The 17,077-nt window shown below is 36.0% G+C and overlaps 1 protein-coding gene across 1 annotated transcript; it reads left to right on the top strand.

Annotated features, from left to right (window-relative positions):
• Positions 1-111: 111 nt before the first annotated feature.
• On the top strand, positions 112-16,981 carry LOC140147705 (uncharacterized). The gene is made up of 15 exons (XM_072169471.1): positions 112-204; positions 796-930; positions 1,372-1,497; positions 2,048-2,176; positions 5,797-5,885; positions 6,335-6,521; positions 7,295-7,483; positions 8,551-8,746; positions 9,542-9,642; positions 10,152-10,320; positions 10,794-10,853; positions 11,088-11,260; positions 11,572-11,664; positions 11,972-12,075; positions 16,643-16,981. Exons 2-15 carry the CDS (start codon positions 852-854, stop codon positions 16,898-16,900), a joined length of 1,953 nt encoding a protein of 650 aa, XP_072025572.1. The 5' UTR covers positions 112-204; positions 796-851; the 3' UTR covers positions 16,901-16,981.
• The last annotated feature ends 96 nt before the right edge of the window (positions 16,982-17,077 follow it).

Here is a 17,077-nt window from a genome sequence, read left to right as displayed (position 1 = left end):
AACCTGATATAGTACATTGGGGATTAGTTCTTGTACATGATTTAGCTGTGGCAGGCAGTGATCAGGATGTAGCAGGCAAGTAATGCATAAACAATTGATGAAACATGTGCCTGTGTTTAACCAGTGGTTAACCTGATATAGTACATTGGGGATTAGTTCTTGTACATGATTTAGCTGTGGCAGGCAGTGATCAGGATGTAGCAGGCAAGTAATGCATAAACAATTGATGAAACATGTGCCTGTGTTTAACCAGTGGTTAACCTGATGTAATATATGACAAGTAGAATAAGCCATACGGGATTGAAATCAAGGCATATCATATTTTGTTTGTATTTCATTTGTTTTGAAACAGTTGTTTTATGTTGAAACATGCTAGAGTTCTGGTTTGACAATCAAATTTGATGTTTCACTTTTAGCTCTTCGGGTGGAGAGAAAGGAATGCCATAAAGATTTGCCTAACAGCACACATGGGCTCCCTTGACATAACTGGAATTTGAAGCACAACTAAAAGTGTAAAATCATACTAGCAAATTAGGGAATAGAACCTTAATTCTTGTTCTGATTTTTTTGTGGAGTAGCTCTCTATTTGTATGTGAGATATACCCTAAGGCAATGGAGCCCATGTACGCCATTAGGCGAAACTTTATGGTATAGAATCCAGTCAGTCTGATTAATTTTGTTATATACTTGGGCTATCAAAAGTAAAATATTACGTTGCAAATAATTTCGCCATAAACACTTGGTACACAATAGTGTATGAAAAATAAAATATTTTAATGTCACTTTTTCAAACAGGAAAATCTTCTTTAGAGAAGTTACTAGGCCCATCAGAGGATGCTCTCATTAAAGCCATGATACCACTGGCTGTCGGTAAGGATCCTAACATGGTCAGACTTATGGCAGAAACATTGGGCTTCCTTTGCTCATGTGGTGAGTATAGATATAGTGTATAGAATAAACTGCCAATTACACAGATTACACCATTTTCATTGATAACAATTGCCTATTAAGGGTACTTTGTCGGGGGGGTGGGGGCAAAGATAAAAAAATCTTGGTATATGTTCAGTGGTGTGTACATATATGCTGGGCAACTTTTTAGAGGGCATGTAGAGTTTTGATGCTGACCTGCTCCAAAAAGTGACTTTACTGAGACAATTGGGCAAGAAGAATCGCAACTTTACACTATTTACAGCATTAATCAAGTGAAATATTTGTGTAAAATAGGCCAAAAAGAAGCATACTGCATATTGGTACAGTCTTTGCTCAGTGCATTGAGCTGGGCAACTTGTTATAAGTTTTCATGTTATCACATTGGATAAAGCTTCACTTCTTGTAATGATTTTTATATATGCATTTTAATATTTGTTTCAGAGCAACTCCATTTCAGACTTGTGAAAGCTGGTGTCTTATCCATAATCTTGGGTTTATCAATGATGCATGATTCTGATCTGGCTTTCTGGGCTGCTGCATTACTGCTGAATTTGGCCATGACTTCAGGTATGTCAACCCTTGGGCTAGTCCTTCCTTTTGGGGATAGCTTCCAATATCACATGGAATTTACATGTCTTTTATTAACCCTAAACGCTGCTAGACCATACAAAACAATACAGCACAAAGTGACTGCAAGTCCATGCATCCCACATGATCCGATTGCGTAATCATCCAAGGCTTCATATAGGCACAAAACTGTTGTCTGGGCAAAAGTCACATGTGTGGCTTGCTGTCCCTGGTCAGTGGTTGGCACAGGAGGAGTCCATAAATCAATGGAGCAAAAACTTTTCTCATCTCCTTCCTTCCTTCCTTCCTTCCTTCCTTCCTTCCTTCCTTCCTTCCTTCCTTCCTTCCTTCCTTCCTTCCTTCCTTCCTTCCTTCCTTCCTTCCCTCCTTCATTCCTTCCTTCCTTCCCTTCCTCCCTCATTCCTTCCTTCTTTCTTTCCTTCTCCTTAGACAAAAACAAAAAACAGAGTTAGTGTTAACCAGCACAATAAATCATGACATTGGTAATGAATTCTCTTGGACTGTAAGTTTTTTTTGTATTTTCCTGCAGGTGAAGTAAAGTTTGCCATTTTAAAAGCAGGTGGTTTACAAGCTTTGGTTGAGTTGTGTCTTGGTGATCATGAGAACAGTCAAGTGACTACTATGGCAGCTAAAACACTTGTCATGCTGGGATTCACAGGTTAGTCAGAAGGGGGTAGAATAAGATATATGGTTTTCAGTGTGGTTATGAGGAGACTCTTCTTTATGGTGGTGCTACCAGGTTAAATTGGACGGGTAGAGTGAGATACAGAGTATCTGTCTGGTGATCATGAGAACAGTCAAGTGACCACTATGACAGCTAAAACACTTGTCATGCTGGGATTCTCAGGTTAGTCAGAGGGGGGGGGGGGCAGAATAAGAAACTGGGGTTTTCCATCTGTGGTTATGAGACACTAGGGCTCTTTCTGTATGGTGATGTTAGCAGGTTAGATTGGGGGTATAGTGCTATGCTGGATGATCTATGGCAGCTAAAACACTTGTCATGCACAGGTTAGTTGGAAGGGGCAGAATTAGTGGTTATGGTATTCCTTTGTGGTTATTTAGGCAGACTTACTCTGATGGTAAAAATTAACAGGTTGGTTAGGAAGGGCCAGTGATGTGAGATGTAGGATATATGGTCGAATCCAACCATAAGTGTCCACGGGCCAAAAATAAAAGTCCGAAATAAAAATGTCTCCATAATTTTTCCTTTTGCCCATTGATTGATGACATATTGGCCTTATAGGAACCAAAAGTGCCATTACTAATCTTGAAAAATAAATCCAGGACGTGTGATAGTAAATGTGATATCAAAACCCAATGTTACCTCTGAATACCACTAGGATGCTTTCACTATCGCAATACTAATCAACCTAAAACAAATGGAATATTCCCATTAACGGTTTTTTCGTGTAATGTAGACCACAGGGTGTCAGGAAAATGCTAGCTCAGCCAGAAAATATTTGTTTTTATTTTTATAATGCGATGAATATGCTCTTAGCCAATTTATGCTAGTTTATTTTTGAAAATGAAGTTTAGGTCAGTTTCTGTATTTTATTTATCAAATGAGTATGAGTCAATTTACACATTGTATAAGAACGAGAAGGATAGGGGTTGTCAAGAATATTAGGAATTATCGCATACACCTAACGCTTTATACAATGAAAAGGTGAAGAAACCCGGTATTCGTAGGTAACATGAGCGATTTAACAATATCTATATTGAGTTTAGAGGTTTAAATTTTGCTATTATGGTAATGACTTAATAAAATGGTAGTTTTTAGATCTCTTTCAGATGGTACGTCCAAATGAATAAATGCTATTACCTTAGATCAAAAAAATTTTGATGCTTTTAGCAAGATTTTGACCACTTCATTTTGATATACAAGTAGTTAATCAGCAATTTTACATAATAAATAATTGTTGAATGAATCCGTATATGGGTAATAATAGTGTCCTGGGGTACCGCTTAAAGTTTTTGACAATTAATTTCCATTGGTAGGGACACTTCATTACACATGTCATGTATTATGCTGTATTCGTAAGTAACATTTCAGTATTTGTAGGTAAGAATTAGACGACTGGTGGACATCGCAATCAAAACTTCATTTTATGAAGCACTTTGAATGTATTATTTTCTTTATGTGCGTTTATTGATACTTTAGACCCTATCATGTATTAATAATGTCGGTTCACAGCGGTTGAAAGAGAATTGAAGTAAGAAACACAGGCACTAAAGTGACTTTAATTTGCTTAATTGGACACAAATCCGTTATTGCAGACTTGTGAAGTCCATCTTGGAGTCAGTTACGTCTTGTGGCCTTTCGTTTGAGGGCAACTACAATTAGCTTTATACCAGGGTCCATCACTGTGTTGTCTAGATCATGAAACAATGAGAACAGTCGTTTTTTCCATGGTATTCGTAGGTAACCTTAGCGAAAACGTCAAAAGTTACCTTTGAATAAATCAATTTGGACACAAATTACTCAGAAACCAGAAGGTCGGTAAACATTTAAAATGAAGCACACATGACAGTTGACAAATCCAAGTATTTATCCCCTTCTAATCTTCTTTGAATCTGATTTTTCTTTCAAATGAGCAGACCGTCATCTATTTCAGTACATATTTTTCAACAATTAAGCCGTATTCACTTTTGCATGGTGGGAATGTATGTGAATTCGCAACTTTCATTGACATATGATTTGATAGCAAACACACAGGCCTTCGTTATGTACCAATATGGGCATTGGCATGAATGGCGGTGTTTCACAATACTGTCATGATGTCAAATTGTATTCGTAGGTAACATTCGGTTACCGAAATTTACCTACGAATACTTGCTTTTATTGCTGACATCTCAGAAATATTTAAACGCAGGCTATTGAAACTTGGTAGAAATAAAGAGTGTATTACCCTGCACCTCTTTCTTAACTATTGTTTACTATTCTCTCACTTTGTGGAAATGACACAGCTTTTAACATGTATTCGGAGGTAATGCATATTTTTTACCAAACCTACCTTTGTGCCATTTAGAATTTCTGGCAGCTAAACACAATAATAAAGATGTCCGAATGCAATGCATTTCAGTATTGGACATATCAAAGCTTGTATCAATTGTGCATTTATTAGTGATTTCCATTTTTTAAAGATATATCTAGTGCTATGAAAAATTGTATTCGTAGGTAATGTAAAAAAATACCACTCAAAAAATTATCACAAAAAATTCATAATTATGTACAAATATGTGAAAAATTGAACAGGCAATCTTTGAATACACACCTTTCAGAAAATCAATTTAGATTCAATCCAATGACTTCTATTCATAACTGGTTTAGATGTTTTTAAAAATACTTTAAGAAATATTTTGAAAAAATGGGTAAAAATAGCATGTTTTGGGGTCTCTGTGTCTAAGTTTTTCACAGAAGGGGTCTTATTATATATGGCGCAAGCGTATGATCAAGCGAATAAACACAATACAAAAACGAATGCCAATTGATTAATACTTTAAAGTTATGGTCCTGAACATGCCGTGTACACTTTTCGTTGGATTCGACCATATACATGGTGATGATGAGAAAGGCAGGTCATCACTGTCACTACTGCTGCAGCTATTATTATGCTGTGATTTACAGGTTATGAAGTTATATAGTCAGGAATAGTTTATTCCTTTGGTGTTAAGATGCTACGACACCTGCTAGGATCAGGGCTCAAAATATAGTTTTTGATTTGTGATGTTTATTTTGAACAGATTCTATGACAAATAGCCCTTGTGTGTATCTTGTGTTGTTGAGGGCTGTTTGTGCAATTATGGGTAATTCCTCTTAGTCCCTGTGTATTTTGAACAGTGATTAGGATTTGTAAGTAGTTGAGAATGCAGAGTGAGGTATTCTCTTGGTGATAATAAGAACAGTCAAGTGACTACTTTGTCAGTTAATGAGGGTGTCAAGATGAGAAACATAGGCTAAGTACAGATCATGGGGTGATATAAAATTGAGTACATTTATTTTTGGCATTATGCATGGGGCTAATTAGAGCTTTGGCTAAACCTATATCCCCTGTAATAAAGATATTTCTACTGCTCTCAGTTGTGAAATTATTGACGAAAAAATGCAATCTGTTCACATTCCATGGAGTTATTTAGTGAGAGATACTGACAGGAATTTGTTCTTTTTTTTTTTAATAAATGTTTCTTTTGGTTACATTTTGTATGACTTATTCACAAAGAATTGCTATTCATCTGTATGGTTGATGATAACACATTATTCTTATCTCTCATTTTCAGAGGAGCCTCTGAAGATTCATCTTCATTGTGATAGTGAATCAGGAAATGTAAATATTCACAACAAGAATTTCTACCTCAGTCATCCAGGGGTAAGTTGGATAGTAAACAAATAAAAACACATTCATTGAAATATTAATGTTTTAGTAATGCATTGTATTCCATGATCAAATTGTACTTTTTTCAATTGCTAATAATGGTAAAACAGTGTAGACATATTTGCATGGAATCATGTTCTAATTGTGAAATATAAAAAAAGAGTGAAAGAAAGAAAGCTGCAAATGGAAGAGAGAAAGGAAGCAAGTAACAGAATGAAAGGAAAGGAATAAGAAAATGAAAATGAAAGGGGAAAATAATAATAATAGTAAAGAGAATAGAAGCAAAGCAAAAAGGGTGGGTGAAAAAAAGTTGAAGATATTGTAATTAAAAGAAAGGTTAAATCAAGAAAAATAGTTTTTTTAAGTTTTGACATAGCCAAAGGTGATAATGTTAGATGAATAAATAACTGTTTATTGATTGTTTAGTTGTGCTACTTTTTCAGATAACAGTCATGGTTTGGGATACACTGATAAGTGATGAGTTGGTCTGTCAGAATTTCAACAAAGAGAATTCTGAGGTGATCCCCAGTTTGGCCCTTGACATTCCTAGTCTGCAAGAAGCAGGTCAAAATATAGGCAACCTTGTGTTCATAACCATCAAAGGAAAGCACTGTGCTGCCTATCTGCAAGGTATGTAAACAATTTCTATTTTCAGCACACAATAATGTTTTTCCTATTTCCTTTTACAAAGTAAGCGTACTATAAACTTACCTTCCAGCATATATAATTTGGAAAAGTTTCTGTGGACATGATTTGCGTCGCGCACATACAGGCGAGGACTAACGCTTACAAAGAACTGTGCAAAACATTTTATCATATGAAGTATTACTCATCTCCCCCTTGCAAAAATAACAGGTGACCAAACATAACATGAGGATAGACCTGATCTTTTGTTGGAAACAAATGTCCTGCTCCCGGTTCCAGAAAAATACAGCACTAATTTGTTGGAATTATAAAAAAATATTATCTTGTTTTGCCAAATGAAACATAGCTAAATCCAAATTCTTTAGTTAGTTCTAATTGGCCATTAAAGGCAAATTTTAATGTTTGTTTTTGCAATTGAGGGAAAACAGGCTAAATATATGCAATTTTACATGTTTTTTTACAATTGTAGTCACAAAATCCTAAGATTTGGCACAAGTCTAAGCATTCAAAATCTTGAAGATAGGCTAAGAGTTAGCCATAATTTTAACATTTTATGTTATTTTTGACAATTGGTTATGAAAAAGATTAGGAGATGTGTTTTCCAAAAATTAGAATGCATAACTTGAATTTATTCTTTGTTCAAGTCTCTGGGCTTGATTCTTTAGTAATTTTGTAATTTTACAATAATATTTTTTCATGTATTAACATACCACACATGGAATGGTTTTAATTCATTTTATGTTTTGTGATTTGAAAAGGTCTCAAAGGTGTTCTGCACTTCAATGAAGACACATCTTTCTCAGGAATAACCAATCTAGATCCATTGACCCTACCAGATAACCATATGTGTGCAATAGTATCACAATTAAGTGCCCCTAATAGGCTGGATGTGTGGCACTTAGATAAGAGTGATAAACCAATAGACCTGCAATTACAATACAGCTATGGTAAGTGTTTAAATATTTGGTTGATGTTCAGCAGATAGAAGTAAAACAAAAGAAAAATTGTAAGCAAATTAAGGGGGATATTTGGATGTCATATCAAATTTAAACTTTGGATAAAAAATAAATAGTTACAGACTATAAAACATTTTATGCAGTGTAGTTTCAGTCACATATGGCGTAACACTGCTTTGCTTGTATGACAGATGTGTACATCCATATCAAAACAATGCTGTCGTTGCCTGCTACATGCTTCTCTTTTTACTGTAGTTAAAGGAGTACCAGACTCATCTCAAGTGGGTGTCACTTCAAATCATCCCCAAATCACATGGGTTAGGAGTACAGAACACATTCCTAAGCCATATGACTTGGGATGATTGGAAGTGACCTCCACTTGAGATGAGTCTGGTAATTATTACTGAAGAGATTAAACAAAAACTTAGAAATTAACATATACTTTAGGTTTTCATGCATGAGAATTTTCAGGTTTAAACCTACATTCATTTGTTTAAAACCAAATTGTATGCATTTTTATTTATTTTCATGCTGTTTTGGGATGTTTGTGCTCAATTTCACACACTTTTTCAGGGTTTTCTCTCTATTTTAGCTTTTTCTGTGAAAGAACACTGTCATGCCTAGGTTTTCCTAATCCATATTTCTATGTGGGGTTAAGGAAATATGACATCCTTAATTTAGAATATGCATTTGTGACAGGGATCACTTCTATCAGTATGTAAAATGGGCTATTCCATATGAAATTCAAACTACCAATGTGAAAGTGTTTGGAAATATGTTTCACAGCGGGAATATGAATTTCAAATGGAATTAGCACATTAGGAAGCTCCATTTGAATTTCATACACCCTCTGAGAAAGATTCAACCTGAATCTTCCACAGAGGGAATGTGCGTTTCAAATGTAGTGCCTAAAGTATTCATTCCTTATGAAATTTATACTCCCCTGTCAAACATATTTCCAAAATCTTCTCAAGGGTAGTGTGGATTTTAAATGGAACAGCCCAATGTTTTCAATATGTCAACTTGCAACAAATATATACATCCATGCTGCATTACAGGTGATATTGTAAACAATAGAGTATATCAGCTGTTACTGCTACCATCACTGAAATGCATAGACAGTATACCAGCACACAGTCCTATTAGCAGAGTATCTGAATTGGAATTACTAGAAGTGTTTGCTTGTCATAACATGCATCTACAAACCCTCAGGGACTCCAAGAAGCTACTGGATATATTGACAGACATGATATGGTAAGTGTCAAACCATACTCCTCCCTGTGTATTGTTTATTGCTTATTTGGGTCCACAGTAGATTCTTACCTATTTCATCTATTCAGTATCTCATACCTCCCTCTACTAGGCCCAGAACCTGTCACAGAGGATTTCACCTCTTTTCACCCATAAGGTTTGACCCATTTAAGTTACTTAAACCATCCAAATCATTCAAGAAAAGTTTGTCAGCAGACTCCCCATGCTGGGTCTGGACCCTAGACCCCTCTGAACCCCCCCCCCCACCCATCTCCCCCAACAATTTGAAATAATGTCAACATTTAACAGAGAATTTAAAAAAAACTCCCTCTCATATACTTCAGGAGCATATTTCATTTCCTATTGGAATTCTTCAAGCTTGATTCTATTTTAATACAGTATTGGAAATATTAAAGACAAGTCCTCGGGCCAAGTGCCAATGCACCACCCTATGGGCCTGTGAAATGTTAATGCCAAAGTCAGCAAGAAGAACTTGGTTTCTACTTCAACATTAATCCTTTTCAAAATTTATAGCTTATGCCCCTGTTATTTTGTTTGATCGCAGAGTCTGACATCATTTGTGATTTACCAAGGCTGATATGGAATCAGTGTTGGACATAAGCCAACATGTTCAAAGGCCAGTTGGACCTGTGATCTCAAATTCAAAGGGCCCTCATCAATTTGTATGTGCCTGAACTCAAACCAATTAATCACAACTTGAATAGAATCCTTAATAGGACATGTTCATTTTCCGATGTTTTTCTTCTTTTAATGTACTTGTGAACTTGATATTTGCAGGTACTGTGCTGAGAAAGGTTTTGAGAGTCTGGAATCAGAACCTCTAGCTGTAGCACATTGTCTTGGAGCCCTGCGAGTGTTAGCTGTAATAACAACACATGGTAAGGAACTTAATTGTGTAGTAATATTTATTTGCAACATTGTCAAAAGCAAAATAGTGCAATGAACAATTGAAGAGTGTTTTTCCAAAATTCACTCAACTCACTTCATTGACCCATTATGAGAAAATCACCTTTTGAACTGAGAGAGTTTTGTAATACCAATGTAACTCATTACCAGGATGTGAGGACTGAATGAATCTTGAAAAAGTAAAGTAAATTCAATTAGCTGATGATAGGGTACTGGGTGGGGTTTGTAAAATGGGATAGTTTACACGTCATTGTTCACTATAATGATGAGTAGACTATATGCTTGGTTTGATTTTGACCAAAACCGGACTGAGCGAGTTTCGGAAAACCACTCTTCAATTTTACTATAAATTGCTGACATTACATCATTGAATGAACTAACCATATTTCAATCGACCCTTTTTGGCAAACTAAGATCATGTAAAGTTAAGATTTTTGAGTTGTGAATATTAAACTGTATTAACATTCCTGATTTGTTTCAGAATATTATAAATCGGAGCTACTAGACAAAGATACAGCTAGTGCCATAGTCTCGCTGCTATTCAATCTGGTCAATATCTGGCTAGCATCACAGATAGGCCAACCTGTTGAAAGGGTATCTCCGGGAAGACAGGGAGATACCATACCTATGCCTGGAACATTAACACCAAGGTAAGTGGGTTAGTTTTAAACTGCAATGTACTTTGTTTAAGTGTATCTCTCACTTCTTTAAAGGTCATCAGAGCATATTTCTATTAGTAACATGATAATCCAATGGTCATATCATTCTAATTAGCAGTTACCGTGTTGCAGTTTTTGATGGCAGTTTTTCACATCTGGTTGCTGTGTCAGGAAATCACATTGATTTGAACTCAAGTCGACTCAGGAGCGAAACATTTCACTTTCACTAGCAATGAGTTAGGGTTTGCACATCACCACCTAAGATGTTTGCATTGAAGTTTTAAGGTTACATCAAGATCAGTGGGTAATATCAAACAGGATAATATTTGTTTGATTAAAGCAGGAGTAATTGCATAATATTATACATATAGAGGGTTTTTTATTATTTTTATTATTTTTTATTTATTTGTGGACTGTTTTTGAACCATGTTTGAAGAAAATACTTTGGGTGTTTGTTTTTTTAGACCTGTGAGCAGAGGAGATGCTTTGGCTACAGGTGGAGTTCTAACTGATGAACTTGATGGGTAAGCTTCTTTATCACATACTATGGTAGATATTTGGTATTTATTGTATGACCTACTATTGGTCTGTATATCATAAACCATTCTTTGCGGGCATAATAATTATTCAGCGTTACTTAATTACAGTGGCTTGATTGTGATGTGTGTATACGCTCAGTGTACAACAGTTTCACTTCACAACAATATAACGTAATAAATGAACAGATTCTCATATGTTGCATTTTTGTTTTACTTTAGAGATATGCTGGAAAACACAGAAGAATCACTTCTCAAAAGCCAAACTTTGGAAGATACGATTTCATCCTTGGGTAGTATGGTTCAACAGCTGGCACATTCCACTTCACATCATGGGAGGGAAACTGTAAATGTCACTGCAGTTGATAGCGCAGTGTATACTGAATTAGAAAGTGGTATGTACAGGAACTGCAATTTAACATTTTATTATGTAAGACACTGTCAAATATTATACAGTCTGGCTATTTCTCAAAATATAAAATCAAGTTTGAAATGTATTGCTCTTGTACTGCCTTGATAAGTGATATATTTTTTATTGTCATTTAATGGCTAACACCAACTTGTGTGATCTACAGACCAAACATGATAATCCCAATCTTACCATATTTTTGTGTGTGTTTCTGACTCTTTTTTCCTACCTTAAACTTTCAATTGTAGAGTGATAGGTAACTAGCTACTACTATAACACTTTATATTGTTATTACAGAAGCTAGAACAGATGATCAGCAAATCATGTACACAAGGGTAGCCAAGTGTTCTGCCTTGATTATCAACAACCTGGCAAGTCATCACAACCCTGGTATGTATAAACCATTAAATCCTATGTCTAACATTCAAACTGAACTTTCCTTCAAATCATGAAACACAATGATGCGAAGTTACAAAGTAAAATTTAACTATTTTGTGTTGTGTAAATATAAATTTGAATGCACTGACTCCCATTGTTTATTTTATGATGCATTGTCACTGGTGATGATTGGGAGTGAAAATGTGTCCATGTGGTAGTAGGTATGTTTAACTAGATAACAAAATGTATATTTATTTTCTTTTTAAACCAGTATTTATTTGTTCACTTTGTTCATCTATATATATGTTCTCCATTTCAGATACAATTAAAACTTCTCAAATAGTCTTAAACAAAGCTGGAGCTACCCACATGCTTTGGGCTGTTCTTTTGAGTTCAACAGATGACTTCAAAAACGTTATATCAGTAAGTTTATTTAGATAAATAGATACATGCGTAAACAGATGCATCGGCAGGATTGTACATATAAGACTTGCACATGACACCAATGACACTGTGTGAAAAAAGATTCAACTGACCATTTCAGAATTTGTAAATTAGACTTTCATTTTGTAAGTCTGGTACTCTAACAGTCACACATGTAATAGGATATTCCATTTGAAATTCATACCCCCTATGGAAGGCAGGACCTTACTTTTCCACACAGGGAGTGTGAACTTTAAATTGGATTACCTGAATGGGTGATTCCATTTGAAATATACACCCCATGTGTGGGAGATCATGGCCATGTCTTCCATAGGGGTTGTATGGATTTCAACTGGAATAGCCCATTAAATGCAGATGATGAAGCACATTGAAGAAGTGACAATCAGTACATAATGACTTTGTTGACCCTTCCAAAATTTGGGCCTCATGTAGACCTTCATTTTACAATATAATGCTCTGACAGCCAAACATGAAGCTCCATACTTTGTTTTACCAGTAGTGTAGTGGTGACACATGTGCCTATTATGCATTAAATCATGCGGACTGGCCTAATTCTGCAGAACATATACAAACACTTAAAAGGATGATTTGTCTGTATGCTTATGGAGCAACTGCATAAAAGGACTCAGGAGCAGGGAATGAAGCACATGAAACTAATTATGATCAATGATTTGAACCTTAGACCTTACAAGTGGAAAACTACAGCCAACATAGCACACTGTCAATCCTGAAAGCTCAAAAGAGTGGTGATAATCTACCAAAAAGCGTTGACAACGTAAAGAAAGCAGCAAGTTTAAAAGCCCCACCTCGGCTCACTTTTTGAAACTTGGTCCCATTTTGAATATCAACAGCAAATCGGTGTTTTTAACGTTTAAACAATAGCATCATTGCCATTAACATGCCTACTTGTTATTCGTTAATTCAATCATTGGTCATGAACTTAATAATTATTATAAAACAATAACCAAAAAACCTTTCTGATCGTTCCAGAATGCTAACAACTTAATATCGCATCGGCACATTAAAGATACATAACACTTCTGGAAATGTTGAAAGTTGATAATTATGACAAAGATTAAATCAGTATCTTTTACAAATGGGACCAAGTTTCAAAAAGTGAGCGAGGTGGGGGCTTTTAAACTTGCTGCTTTCTTACGTTGTCAACGTTTTTTGGTAGATTTCTTTTCTTTTTATGAATGAAGCCGAGTAGCTCCAAGCTTGAAAAGTCATCCGGTTACGAAGTACTCCATAAGACGAATAAAGTGAAAAATAGAAGTTTGAATAATATTATCCTTGATTTATGACAATAAAAAATACGAGTATATGTAGCTATACCTATAACTAAAATGTATGTGTTCTTTGTAGCACTGGGGCAATCTAGTTGGATATCCAAATTTCGCCGTTTGTGGTTCTTTGTAGCCCTGCAGGCAATCTAGTTGGATATCTCTATTGAGCGGCGGTTGTTGGCGGTCTTTCGCGGCTCGTGGTATTCCTTTATTCTTCAAGCCCTGTCCTCTATCGGGGCTAATTTATTAAGCTTGTTGGATATCCATATTTCATGGTTTGTGGTTCTTTGTAGCCCTGCGAAGGGTAATATAGTTGGATATCTCTATTGAGGTGGTTGTTGGAGGTCTTTCGCGGTTCGTGGTTATAATTTTCCTTATCCTTCAAGCCATGCCCTCTATTGAGGGCTAATTTATAGTTAAAACTTCCATATGTCGCGGTGTGTGGTTCTTTATAGCCCTGCGGGGCAATCATGTTGGATATTTCTATTGAGCGGCAGTTGTTGGCAGGTTTTCGCGGTTTGTGGTTTTAATTTGTAGGATATCCATATTTCAAGATTTGTGGTCCTGGCAATCTAGCTAGATATCCAAATTTCGCGGTTTGTGGTTCTCTGTAGCCCTGCGGGGCAATCTAGTTGGATATCCCTATTGAGCGAAGGTTGTCGGTGGTCTTTTGAGATTTAATTTTCCCTTTAATTTAGGGCCGCCCCTCCTCTACATCCCGAGGATGCTTTTCAATAATTTAAATTATACGGTGTCAACAATTACTATTACTTGGTATGATAACTTATCTTACCATGTTGACTTATATTGTTTGTTAAGGCAACTTTCGCGGTTCGTGGTTATAATTTCCCTAATCCTTCAAGCTTTGCCCTCTATCGAGGGCTAATTTATAGTTAAAACTTGTTGGACATCCATATTTCGCGGTTTATGGTTCTTTATAGCCCTGCGGGGCAATCTAGTTGGATATCCAAATTTCGCGGTTTATGGTTCTTTGTAGCCCTGCGGGGCAATATAGTTGAATATTTCTATTACGCGACAGTTGTTGGCGGTTTTTCGCGGTTTGTGGTTTTAATTTGCAGGATATCCATATTTCAAGATTTGTGGTTCCTGAGTCCTAGGGGGCAATCTAGCTGGATATCCAAATTTCGCGGTTTGTGGTTCTTTGTAGCCCTACTTGGGCAATCTAGTTGGATATCCCTATTGAGCGGCGGTTGTCGGCGGTCTTTTGAGATTTAATTTTCCTTTAATTTCGGGTCGCCCCTCCTCTACATCCCGAGGATGCTTTTCAATAATTTAAATTATACGGTGTCAAAAATTACTATTCCTTGGTATGATAATTTATCTTACCATGTTGACTTATATTGTTTGTTAAGTCAACTGGACGTGACAAAATATCCTGCTATGTAGACATTAATTTGTTGCTAAATTGACTTGGCATAATAATTTATTTCGGGAAGACGACATCCATTTTTGGTATGTCGACTTAGCATGATAATGTATCTTGCCATGTTGACTTGTTTGTTCAGTTGTCTTGGCGAGATATTTTATATCGTCATGTTGACATAATGCTGATAATAAGTCGACATGGCAAGATAATTATTTTGTCAAGTTGTGTCACATAGACGCTTCCGTACTATATATGCTTGATGTTATTTGGATTTTTTTTCCTGCTGGCCTTCCATACGCTGGCGAAGTTAATAATCGGATTAACTACCATAGCAATAGGTACAAACAATTTTTGAGTATATCGCGCTGCACTACTACGTTCATGGGGTACATCTGCATTGAACCATAGATGTCAAAGAAATGATAATCACTTGCACCTGTAAGATTAGTCTCTTTGAAAAGAGCGGTATTGTATTCAATCTATTATATGATTGAAGACAGGTGATGAGTGCAACCTGCTTGTAGTGCAGCAGCGGTATATTCAAAATTGTTTGTACCTATTGCTATGGTAGTTAATCCGATTAATTACGTAACTTTGCCAGCGATACTAGCGGAACAATTTTCCACACCTACAGAGTGTTTGTAATCAACCTACCGGGACGGTATGACAATTGTCATGTTCTACGATAGCTGAAGATGACAGAGAGTCAGGTCTCTTAATCGATTCAACAACCATGCATACATATCACAATCATCATTGTCCTATTATCATGCGAATTTGCCCGTGGTAGGACAAAATATATTTAAATGAGAATAACAATGAGTAACGACGTATTGCATACCCTATATTATAATACCTGATCTGGTTTCTTGTGTTATTCAGATTTCTTTTGATCCTTGATGGTGTTGTATCACATTATGCTGTGTTTTTAAATAGGCCCTTAACACAATAAACAATTTCCATGAGGATCAAACAACTTGCTTTAATAAAAAAATAATATCACAATAGCACTGGATGTTTAAAATTATGTTATCGTTGATTAATGACAATAAATTGTTTAATAAAACATTGAAAAAAAAATCAGTTGGTCACCGGGTTTCGAACTCGGGATAGCGTATCTGGAGTCAAGCGCACTAACCATTAGGCCACGGACATCTGCTGTAAATTAATGTGTCGAAATACAGCATTTATTATATAAATGGATGCGTCGTCCGATAAGAACAAAAGAATTTCGAAAAACTTGATTTTTTGGCGAATGGGGCTCAGAATTTGTATGTAGGGTATCCAGGAAACTGCTAGGGTATATTTGGAAGTGAATCTGAAAAAGTAGTGTGAAGGTGATAACCAGGTAGACCTGTAGCAGTGTCCAAAAATTCTGGATCAGTATGATTTGCAACTAATTTTCGCTATGAAATACCGTGTGAAATGGAAGCAAAAATATTTGTTTATTACGAACAATGATTGACTGTAGGATTGGTGGCCCTTTTGGAATTAATGAGTTGTCACGATATTACACCTGGGACTGTAAATAACATTTAGCATGGTTTTAGATACATTTTGTACCCAGCGAAAAATAACATCGAACAATAGAAGTCAAGTGTTTTAATGTTACGTGTAAATATAGTCTCGCGGGAGCATCTGTTATTAGTCTTCTTTATCAGTCTTTTTTTTTAAAAACTTGCTGGTCACGGCTACCGCGTGACTCTAATAAATTTGCATGTCTTTAGATTAAACCTTAATTCTTAACTGCAGTTTGAATGTGTATATATTTTTTTCAATAAGAATGATTTTCTCTTTTATAATCAATGGGAAATTGGTTATGATGATGGCCATTATCAAGGAATCTACTTAATGTAACTGCTTGTTATTTCAGCTGCCTATATGTTACACACTGACAAGATTAGTCACAACAGATTTCCCACCTGTCTCAGATGACTCTGTGGTACTGAATCCTGATGACAAGACATCATCATTGATTATCAGCAGTGATTGTTTAGAGGTAAGTAATGTTACAATGACAAGATTAGTCACAACATACTTGCCACCTGTCTCAGATGACTCTGTGGTACTGAATCCTGATGACAAGACATCATCATTGATTATCAGCAGTGATTGTTTAGAGGTAAGCTAAGTTACACTGACAAGATTAGTCACAACAGACTTGCCACCTGTCTCAGATGACTCTGTGGTACTGAATCCTGATGACAAGACATCATCATTGATTATCAGCAGTGATTGTTTAGAGGTAAGCTAAGTTACACTGACAAGATTAGTCACAACAGACTTGCCACATGTCTCAGATGACTGT

Source organism: Amphiura filiformis, chromosome 3 (assembly GCF_039555335.1).
Source record: "Amphiura filiformis chromosome 3, Afil_fr2py, whole genome shotgun sequence".
NCBI classification, from domain to species: Eukaryota; Metazoa; Echinodermata; class Ophiuroidea; order Amphilepidida; family Amphiuridae; genus Amphiura; species Amphiura filiformis.
Note: the sequence above shows the minus strand (reverse complement) of the source record. Positions and strands in the feature narration are given on the sequence as shown.